The sequence below is a fragment of the Halyomorpha halys genome, unplaced genomic scaffold (genome assembly GCF_000696795.3).
Source record: "Halyomorpha halys isolate HHAL.00 unplaced genomic scaffold, Hhal_1.1 Scaffold400.1, whole genome shotgun sequence".
NCBI classification, from domain to species: domain Eukaryota; kingdom Metazoa; phylum Arthropoda; class Insecta; order Hemiptera; family Pentatomidae; genus Halyomorpha; species Halyomorpha halys.
The window spans coordinates 406489-418796 of NW_027106113.1; the positions used below are offsets into that span (position 1 = coordinate 406489).

Here is a 12308-nt window from a genome sequence, read left to right on the forward strand (position 1 = left end):
AGGATTAAGGAACGTATACACGGTTCACTAAAAGTTTAGAAATAAGCGACAACTCACCTATATTTTAGCTCTCATGTGAGCAGTATCACTTATTGTTCCACTGACACTGTTTTTTTCACTACTGTTTTAATGTTAGTTCACTGAAAAATAGATTATTGTGGGACACGAAGTATCATATGTTCATTTGCTAACTAGCGCATGCGCACACTGTCTAAGCTCTAGGGAGCAATCCTTATATCATCATATCCATACCGAAATATATAAGCTGATTTCATAGCGATTATTTGTATTAAAGAAACTTAAAAAATTCAAATCAAATAGAGAGAGAAAAGAAAAAAATAGTTAAAAAAATTCGTACATATCTGTTTTCTTAAGGTAATCAAATATTTGGAAGCTGTTATTGTCAATAAAGTTGTAAAACAGTGTGGCGATCCACTGTCTATCAGATTCCTGCAGTATGTCAGTATGTAAAAGCTACAATTGATAATATAAAGTGATACTAAATTGGTTTCAGCGAAAATGTTTCAGTAACAACCCTGGAATAATCGTAATCTAGTGTAAGTTTCGTAAAACTTTAAGATTTTGAGATAAGCTATTCATACGTATACAACACACACATGTACTCACACACTATTTTGCGAGATACTGTATATTGGTAATTTGGGTCGAGGATACTTTAAAAGGTGTATTTCCGTTGAAAAGTAGGATTTAAAATTTGTCACGATCGCAAAACTTCTCCTTACTATGCATATCATATATGAATAAGAAAATAATCTTTTTCCAAAGGGACCGAAAATTGAAAAATGATATGAGAAACATTATAAATGAGAAAAAGCGATAAGTGACACTCTTATAATCCATCTATACACTTCATATCTGAAAGGAATAGATTCTCAATAGACGGCTTGGCATTATTCACTGTATATGAGCCCTTCAGTGGATGATATTTCTTTGATTTTTGTTTTATTCTTTTAACGATTATTTACTATTCTCAAGTTAAATCTTCATCGGGATTCTGTCAATATATATTTTATTAAAGTGTGTTTATTCAAAAAATGGTTACATACAACAATTTCAGAAAAAAAAAACTCATATAGACAATAGAAAAACATCCCTATGAGTGGAATTTTTTGTAAAAACATAAATAGCAAAACTTTAACAAAAAATACGTTATATGCCTTAAAACACTGTTTCGAACTAGTCAATAATTTAAAATAAAAATAGTATTATGATTAACAAAACAAAGCAATGGTAAAAAAATGTAAATGCTATTAATTCCTCAAATATTAAACAATTGAGCTCTTTCTTGTGTAGCTCGTCGAACATAGTTGCTAAGAGTTCTCTAATTAGAGCCATTTAATTAAGGGAATAATTGTTCTAGAAAGAAGGTTCGCTGCCCAAAATATTGTATTCTAATTTCACTATATTTCAGGCACGTCTTTTCCTTTTCATTGGAGTTACCTACCGAGCAGTTACCTTTCACTTCTTGGGTACCTGTCCCAAGAGTGAAAATATTTTGAGATCAGAACTCCTCTCCAGAACAATTATTCAATTAATTAATAGGCACTTTAAATAACATTTCAATGTTATTTTGGTACTGGTAATGACCCAAAAATTTGAATAACTTTTCCCCTAGAATCCCTAGTAATTACAATAGTTATAAGTCATTGTAACTGTAATTACAAATGCTTAATACCGAAAATGAAAAATAAATTTTACAATAGCTACAAAATATGAAAATAATATCCAGTTGTATTACGGATTATTTACATGTTTTCGAAGATGCTGAAATTTTATGAACGAGCTCTTGCGTAGGGATTCATTTTAACTTTTAGTATGTTTACATGCAGTTACATGTAGTTGTCATTTCAATTACTGAGGGTCCAGAAGTAACTGTAATTCAGAATCATAAGTGCTATTACAGTAATCTAATCGGCTAATTGCAATTACTTATGTGCTTAAAACCACTAATTTGTGCTCTTTAGGACCGTTTAATGGTAATTATCGTGCAACTAAAATATGCAATTAAATTATTCATTTAATAATTTCTGACCAATTCAACATACATCTGATGATGTTACTGAACATGCAATAATGTTATGTATTTTTTATGTATACTTATATATTCTATTGAGCGTTATTATTTCATGACTATAATAGTACATTTTACTTTATATTTTATTTTCATTATTATTATTTATTTTATTTTAAAATTTATTATCTGTTTATAGTATAATCATGATTATAGTATGATTGAATCCATACGGCCTTAATACTCATTCCTATTGAATATTATTATTATTTAAATTATTGAGGTGAAAAAAACTCCCAAATAGATTATCAACTATTCTATGTTTTGTGCTTGTACAATGTTTCGGGATATTCGGGATATATCAGGAGATCTTGTCATTTATACACATATACTCTAAAATATTTTTATATAACTAATCGTAGTTATACAAAAAATTTAGAGTTAATTTAAATAGATAACAAGTTTTCAAAATGGAAATTGATAAATAGATATAGGAAAATATCCGCCCGAAACGTTTTACAAGCTCAAAATATAGAATAGTTGATATTCTAATTAGAAATTTTCTTTACCTCAACAATTTAAAAAATAAAAATATAACTTCCTATAAAGAAAAAAAATCCAGAACTATTATATTATATTATTTTAATAAAAGTTTTTAAAAACGGAGAAAACAATATATTTTATTTGTTTTCCAATACTCAAGAATCTTCTCTGTTACAAATACTTCATTGAAACAATGTATAACTTCTTTAGTCAGAATGACTACTATATACTAAATACTACCCAGAATGATATTGTTTATATATTTAAAACATAAAAATAAAAAAGACAATAATCATCTATAATATTTTTATAATTTTGTGTTATAAATGCACATGACATCATCGGCGACGATAAAAGGTTCACAAATTGGATAAAAGCTTTCACATGGATTAGCAAGATGTCACTCATTAATGCCCTTGCTCTGTATCACGCCCATGCTCCCTTTTTCAGCCCTTCAGATACAATCTCGATTTGATCGCTTCACTGCTATTATTCTCCCCGATCATTCAACGTCGAACCCAGCCAATTTTATTCCACATTTAGTCTTCAACTTAAACTCTTACAGGATGCCTATATTTGTTTTATTATTGGTAACAATTATATATCGTTACCAAATATTAAATAATATGTTATTAAATAAAACTCGCCAGCTATTTGTGGGTATTCGATGACATAAATTTCATACAACAATTGTGTTATCGCTGCTTGAAGAAGTAGTTCTCTATAATATTTAAAAAAAAAAAAAAAAAAAAAAAGAGCAGACAAAATTATCTTCAAAGCCTGAAAGATTTTGCAGGATTCAGATGAACTCAAAAAGCTCGCGTTTGGCGTTATCACGGACACGTTACGCATATGTTAACAAACGTTTTTTACATTATTACAGAACCCGTTGTTCCTTCGCGTTTTATTTACGTTATGCATGTCAGCTTCATGCGCAAATTAATTATAAACTATTAATAAACTTGAACATCAGTGAAGACTAAAATAACTTGATTCTTACATATTTACAAATACTACATAGTTTAGTGGTTACAGATATCTCTCTCTGACTGTAAATGTAACTGTTACTGTCTTAGCTATCCAGTGCCGGAAAATATATATATAAACTTGAAAAGGGAGGGGGTAGGAAGATTAATGAAATAGGAGAAGGGTTTTGGACCAATTAGATAATTTTAGGAAACTAGGCGGGGCCTATGAAATTAGAAATAAATATCTGGGTGGGGAAAAAGGCGTGTCTGGAGAAAAAGGGTGAGTTGCATATACTACCTTCCAAGAATAGAATAATTACCCAGATAAGAGTTGGGCATGGTTGTGAGAACTGCTAAACTTAAAATAGTTAGACAGATGCATGTCCATTGTGAAATGAAAACTTATACCTGCCTAAGTGTCAGCACTTGCCTTCTTCATTGATATAGAATACTAGCACATGATTTCAATATGAAAAAGTCACTTCCTCTTTGGTCAGTGTCTGCCGAAATAGGCCAGATGTTAAGACGAACCACTATATGGTTTATAACGAGAGTCTATTTATAATAATAGCTGTTAAATAATAGAGCGATCGTTAACTCGTATGATATGCAAATGACCGAGTGCACATCTAATTAATATTAATACAAAAGGGATTCATTAAATAAATATATATAAAAAACTATATAAGTAAGATGCTAAATTTATTTCTTTTCGTTTCAATAACAACAATCCAATACAATTCGATCCATATCTCAAAAACCTTGTTGTCACCATAGACCAAACTCTCTCCCGGAAAAACCACGTCTCCTATATTTTCTTTCCAACCTTCTCCACCCTAAAGCGTCTTAGTTACCTTCGTTACCCACTTCATTTTGAATACCGCAGGCTCCGGGTTACTTCCTTAATATTCCCCCGCTTTGACTATTGTTGTATGGTTTATGGGGGTGTCTCTGGGGATCTCGAGGCAAAATTAAAACGGCTGATTAACTGCTTTGTAAGCATCGTCTTTGGGGTCCCCATTTTTTATGAAGAGTTACCACCTCCTTCCATCGTAAATATTTCCTTGCATCCTTCCTCTACCAAATTATTCAATCCTACCATACATCGTACATCCCTGATATCCTTACTTTAAATCCTCAGAACATTCCCGCAACACGCGCCTTTGGCAGATCTTTCCTCATCCGTTCCTCTTCCCTATAGAATACTATACCCTCCATCATTAGTTGTTCTAATACCCTTCCAATCATCAAATCCCGTATTTTCAACCATCTTCTCTGCCCTCCCTATTCCAGAAGAATAAAAATTAAATGTTTCAAATAAGATGTAAATAAATGGAGAAATAAATACAATTTAACATAAATATTATCGGAATTTTTAAATATTTATTAAGCTATATAAGGATATCAGTACTATATTTAATTATATCTTAAGATTTATTATTTGTCGGAGGATTTTTTTTCATTACCTTATATACTGGTTTATTTATTTATTCATCTTCTATATTTGATAATTCTGATTTTTGTTTAAACTTGTAAATATGTATATTAACAGTAATTGAACCTCTTATTATTTTTAGTTTACATGTATTTGATTCTATTTTTATTGGAAGTTGTTCGCCTTAAGAATTATAATATAATATATAGTTTTATTTTATTTGATATATTTTTATTTTAGATATTCTGTAAATTATTATTGTTTGTTTTTTATCTAATTAAATTCATAATTCTAATTCTACTTATGATGGATTATAGTTTCATTTTTATTATAATTTTTTTTTATTTTACTTTAAAGCAAGTGTCAGAATTATACTTGTAATGTTATTATTAAGGAATCAGTCCCAGGATAAATAAAGAATATTATTATTAAATAACATGGTGATGGGGAAATATGGAAGAAAATAACTATTATAAAAAGTGGTACTTTTGTTTGGTCGATTATAACGACATACTTGCTGTAACATCTTAGGCTTAAATAAGTCCTAAGTAATTTTAGTTTCCTACGACTTTTTTAAACTAGACTGTTCATATCCATTTGGCGATACTTGGCGAAAACTCGAATTCGAAACTCTACACGATTGTAATACTTTCTGTTAATAAATATTCTAAATATTAGTAAGTTATACAAAATAATATGCTAAGTTTTCTGGATATTACAGAAAACAAAAAACCTAAAGATAACAGGTATCACGATTTCTCTCACAAACGTAGAGAAGAAAAATAATTATCGAAATATATACCGGACAAGGAAGCGGTTGCTAAAGCCATAACGGAGCCTAATCGAGCACTATCTAGAAAGGTAATTATCAGCTGACTAGTTCCATTCAACTCCTGTAGGATTCAGTTATCATTTGATATTAGCCCTTATCTTAATTACTACTCAGCTTCCTGATACCGTCACTAATTTACTTCTGCTACGTGATGCGTTAATTGAGATTAGTTCTTGCTAAAACTTCGTTGCCCCGCCCAGCTCAGTTGTGATTGAGCCAGTTCATCATCACGATCTGAGCAATCAAAGCTATATTATTACTATTGAGAAAGCTAACAGGTGAGCCATATTTTGGGATGAAATTTACTATTATATTTTTATTACTAATAAAAAATGTTGTAAATGCATAATCGTTAGTTGAAATAAGTAAAATAGTAATTATTCCTGAAAATACCTTTATCCATAACATTTACTTCTTATATCTTATATAAATAAAAAAAATGTAATTACAATTTTATTTAAGCATACTAAAATGATGATATAATACAACTTTGTTAATAAGAAAATGATTCGGAATCTGGCCCATTATAATTGAGTAAAACATAGAAACTATTCAGCTTACATACAATTAAATCGACTTCTAAAATTGAAATACTATTATTATAGGTTATTATTTTTGTTTATTTGTTTTACCTTACCCTGACACTGTGGGAGTAAGGTACTACCCACCCTTGCTCGCTAGTACAAGCAATTGCAGCAGTTTGAAGGTGAATATTTTCAAAAAGCTGTAAATAATAGTTTAAAATTTCAAAAATACCTCAATTATACTCCTTTTGGGTAAAAAAAAATTAATTAAATACTTGAATTACTCTGTTTGTAAAATGAACTATAGTGTAAGCTCAGTTGATAATCTAAATTCATTAAAGTATATATATATATATATATATATATGTTTACTAAAACAATTTACAAATTAGGAGATATAGTAAACTTTCCAATGGCATCTTTGATTTTTTCAAATATATATTATAACAACAAAACTAATCAGGACAATGTCAAATTCCTGTTTGAAAAAGAAATTACAAATATTTAAATTTTTATTATAATAAGACTGTCCTGTCATCTAAATAACGTAGTGGCACTAATAACACTGTGATAATACAAATAAAAGTGAAATAAAAATAAACCGATATTTCTTTAAAATACGCTTAAAAATAAAATATAATTAATTACAATAAACTTTAACGTTTCATTACAAGATAAATAATAATTATCTTCTTCAAGATAGTTTTATATTAATTCAGAGCATAAAAAATCCCAAAATATTATCTCATATTTTCTACAAAACAAAAATATAAAACGGATTAGAGAGGCTTCTGCACCACTAACTTAGAACAGATTTAGATCTCAAGCGTTATATATCACGAAGTTATACTTTTTCAGTAGCAATATAGTCTATTCATAAGTATAGTCCATTCATCAAAGGGTTTTCCAAAAATATCGTATAATTTTTTTTAGCACAGTTCATCGGCATTAAACAATTGCCTAAATTGGAATACAACATTTTCTAGAACATCCCATCTGTCTCAATTTTTTACATATAATCAATTATATTCGAAAAATGCTTAATTTTCTATTTAAAAGTAAATTCTTAACACAATGTTTCTAATTTTTTATAATTTTCATTGTTAAGTTTACGAGGTAGTAGACTTGAAAACAGGATTAAGTAGTTCAAAACAGACCGAATTTTTTGAGAAAAATATAGTCTAATAACCCTTAACTGAAAACCCTATTTTGACTAGGATAATAACCTATTTGTTGGGTCTGAGGTATTTACCCGGCAATATCACTCCTAATTTTTTTATTACCGATTTAAAAAAGTAATTACATGATTTAGTGTTAAATGGCCAAACTGAAAGAATTAAATGATTGCATCATTTTACTATTAATGTTCAATTATCAATTATGCAACTATTATGATGCAATTTTTAATTTCGATAGAATTATTAAAAAAGATTTATATATACAATTGATATATATAATGATATATATAATTGATAAGTACAATTTTAAGCAATAGTAGTAGTGGTATACAATTATGGAATGCTTTAGTAACATATAAACTTTGAATATGTGAACATTAATTGAATTACTCATATTTAAAAAAATAAATATGAAAAAGTAATACAAGAAAAAAACAAAAATTATTTAAAAAATTTTATTGTATTTAATTGTTATTATTAATATTACTGTCAAAACTATTTAATAGTTCCAAATTAAAAATCGTTTTAAGGAAAGCATTGCTCGAACCAGATAAAAATAGATTTGAAAATGTCTTTTCTCAGGATTTCTACGAAACCTGATTCTTCAATACAATGTTTATAAAAAAGACCCTGGGAAGAATATTGGCACAATCAGAGAGTGACAAGAAGTACCAGGAACTGGAGACTGAATAGAGAACCGAGGGATTTCTTCTCACTCTCGTTTTCTACCTCACTGCTTTCTTGTAACTATTATTCTCTCTGGAACAATAGTTTAATTTCCTTCGCGTTATTTTTCTTTAAACTTTTATTTTTTTCGGGTTGAAAAAAATTCAAATATAACTTGTTTAGACACATATATTATATAAGTAATGATTGATTAAAACTATTGGATGAATATTTGTTTAACGTATTATCTTTGAGAGCAATAAAAAATAGACTTGTCCAATAAAAACTAGTGATTATTTAAATAAAATAGCTTATTATTTTAATTAAAACCAGTTATTAAAAAATAGTTGAGAAAAAAAATTAAGTTTTCTTATGACTTTATCTGATTAAATTAATGTACTTAACTCGTATATAATTAAATAAAGATAAACTTAGAAGCTGGCGTATTCTGGCGGTTTGATTCATAGATGGCCTACTCGGGTAGAGTAAATGTTTTTTATCTAATTTCTTCTCTAACTTTGAATTTGTCTGTCCAATCAAATACGATTTTAAATCGGTTGATATTTTTCAAGGAAACCACAAATACACCAATGTGTCAATTTCGAAATCGACTGTTTTCTAAAATGTTTTTTTGATTAACTATTTGAAATCCTGTTCTTGTAAAATATTTCTTTTTTGTTTTTTTTAATCTTTGGTCATTTTTAAAGATACAAGGTCAGAAGAGAAGGCCTGGTTATTTTCTTCATAATCAAACTGTTATTAATTGAACGTTTTCTTTCAAACCCTCATTAGGGTGAGTTTTTTTTTATAAATTGTACTGGCTTTAATTTTATTATTATTTGTTTTTTTGATTAAACTTCTGTAGCACACGCGATGTAAGTACTTGGTTATAAGCTATATGATAACTATATTAAAATACAAACATGTACCAAGATAGTGAAGTTTGGGATAAAGATGATTGTGTAGAATTAGTGAAACACCCACCCCTCTACCAAAAATGTACATTAGCTAATTAAAAAAATAAATATATTCGCGTATACGCTATACCGCGTAAATTTTTATTTACTACATATAGCTCCATTATGCTCTAATATATTCAAACAAACGTACTATGTACATAAGTATATAGTTTTTCTAAAAGGAATGTCCCACAAATTCTGTTCAGAAATTATGAAGTTTTACATTCTTATTCTTTTGTCCATCATAGAGGAGCGAAAAGTGCCTCATAGGAAAAAAATGCTCTCCTCGTTTAAATGTTTTAAAATTATGCCTTATCGAACAAGATCTTAATAAAATTGTCCGTATACACACATTTACGACAACGTAAATTAAACTTACATAAAAATATTTTATTGATTATCTCTTATTTGAAATTATAATAATGCGGTCGCTCAACCAAGCAAAATAAAATATATATAAGTAACATATTAAAATATTAATTGCATCATTATTGAAATTAATCAGTGTCCAAAATATTTATTATATTGTGGTTACTGACCAAGAATTTAATTTACTATACCTGTAATAATTATTTTTGTTTGAAATGTATTTATAATTCTATTAGATTTACTATTCTATGCACTTGAGTAACCAAGTTGCAGAAAAAATTGAATGTTTGTAAAAACAATTAGTTTTTATTCTTAAGTTCAATCAATAGAAGTTGATTAGCTTCAAGAGTAGTATTACACGTACGTCACTAAATTGGTGATTCGATCGCCGGTTACTAACTTACAAGCAATCAACTCCATCCCTCTAGTAATAATCTGTTGGTCTATTACTTGAAACAGTTGTCAGACCTTGTTTGGAATAAATCTACACACACATAATCACGCATAATAATCACTTATTGGCAATATATTTTGTTTTATTGCTAGTTTATAGCTTTCACCTAGTTTATAGTTATACCTCAATTAGACAAAAATCGCTGCTTGAACTGTAATATCTCGTGAATGAAACTATTTTATAAAATAATACGATTTTAATACTTTAAAACCATCAACGTATCATTTTAGATATACCTCATATCAACCATCATTTTATAGAATACATATGTACATTACTACTTTTGACGTCTAGATTTTCTTTTTTAATTGCCAGGTATCAAATCGACAAATCGAAGTCATTGTGTGTATTTTTTTTTATTTGGGTCAGATAATTTGACTGGTTAAACCAACCACCTGAAGATGAGAATCACTGCACTGCGAATTAAATGAATCCACTTTTTATTCGAGACATATCCTAACGTAAAATATCAAACGTCTGTCCTAACCTCTCACCTAGAAATATCGTCATTCCTAGTAATTATTTATTTATCTAAAATCGTTCTAGTAAAAAGAAAAATCAATAACAATAGAAAACATAAGATTCCTAGACCTCTGGGCTTCGAGGTCCGGGATATTTCGCCTCATTTGTCTCCCCTTTTCTTACGCCCTTAATCATATTAATGACGCGTGCTAGAGTAATCTTTACGTATTCGACAGTTTGTTGCTTATTGACATACTACAATGATTTAACGTAAACAAAATGCTACATCCTATCTTCAACAGAAATTCCAAACTAAAACCAGGAACTACTGTTCTTATATTTAAAACAATTCTCAGGCCACTGCTGATGTACGGCTGTGAAGTCTGGGAGCGGCATCCTTTACGAAAAATAAAAAATTACAATCTTTTTAAAATAAAGTCCTTAGAATCGTAGTTAATGCTCCTTGGTTCACAAGAAATAGCCAATTTCATCAGAAATTACAAATGGAGTCAATAGAGAATTACATCAAAAAACTGTTCATGAAGTTCCAATTCCAGTTGCCGACAGTTAAAGGAGCAGTGACTCAACCATTACCCGAAGACTGAAGCCCAGGCTGTTGCAGGACATTCTGTTACAAATTCTATATTTATCGATTCATTATTTACACTATCTCTATTTTACTTTATTATTTATTTTTTCTTCTCTCGTCTATTTTTCAAATTAACTTTTCTTATTACCATTAGAAGGCAATTGTTTGTTTTGTTAAGTGCACAAATATCATTGTTTTTGTTATTAATTTTACTTTTCTCCTTTTTTAAGAAGCATTATTCTATTTATTTTATCTTTTTTTTTCTTTTAATTATAACATTGTATATAGTTAGGGCTATCTTTTGTACGAGACTATACCCCTCCCCCCATAATCAAATGTAAAAACATATAAATATATAAAACGTAACGGTTATTTTAACCATGTAAGGCCCACCAGGCCGATCTAGTATAAAATAAATAAATAAAACGTAACCAAAGGGTTAATATAAAATATGATAGTCATAGGGCATTGTCTTGTATCCGAATCTTGAGATTGGAACAGATATTGAACTGTTTCAATAAATTGACTGTTCATCTCGCTATACAATAGATGGCACTGCTCTATTGAAACTCGCTGGCTGTCAGTTCTTAACAGATATTGACTTATTTGGAACGTCATGGAATTGGCATGTTCAGGATTTTCATTACACTATCAGCCAATAATTTGATACTCACGGCGTTTTTCCCCAGTGGATTTTTCCTTTTGGTCTCAAATCCTATGTTCAGAATCATTCTTTAAGTAATTGTGACACTATTAAAAAATTAACGAATAAATGAAGAAGAACATTGTTACAACTATTTTTATTAGATATAAGATGTTAATATTTATTTATTTTACCTGCATCCACAAAATCGAATACTAAATGAAATAACGTGTGTTTTTCTTCCAGTTCTTGGGACTTGGCCTCGGCTACGCAGGTACCACCGCAGGGAACACCGTCTGGGAGGTTGCTACATCTGTCGGGGGCCGAGGTGGGGCCTATCCAGGCGAGGCAGAGCCCCTTGTTGCCCTCCTGGCAAAGGTGCTGGCCTACCTCAAGGCCAGGCAGGACGTCGGTGTACTCCTGAACATCACGGCCAACTTTGTTACTGCTGTAAATGGGCTCTTGTCCAGGAAGACTTCCATAGTCAACCACCAAGTAAGTTGTTAATTTACAGTTACAATATATAACACATTAAGTTACTTTTTTTTCGAAAACTTTTAACAAACAGAACAAATTTTAATGTAACACCTGCAAAATTCTTAATTAGATTGAAAAATTAAGCAACGGCACTTCCACTTTGCAAACTATAAATAG

At 29.4% G+C, this 12308-nt stretch overlaps 1 protein-coding gene across 1 annotated transcript in view; it reads left to right on the top strand.

The window, feature by feature from the left end:
* The window catches only part of LOC106682274 (uncharacterized), a 367154-nt gene that overhangs the window by 342251 nt on the left and 12595 nt on the right, over nucleotides 1–12308 (top strand). Inside the window, exon 11 of the mRNA XM_067053653.1 lies at nucleotides 11901–12149. Within this exon, the coding sequence (XP_066909754.1) occupies nucleotides 11901–12149 (249 nt within the window). The remainder of the gene's footprint in view (nucleotides 1–11900; nucleotides 12150–12308) is intronic.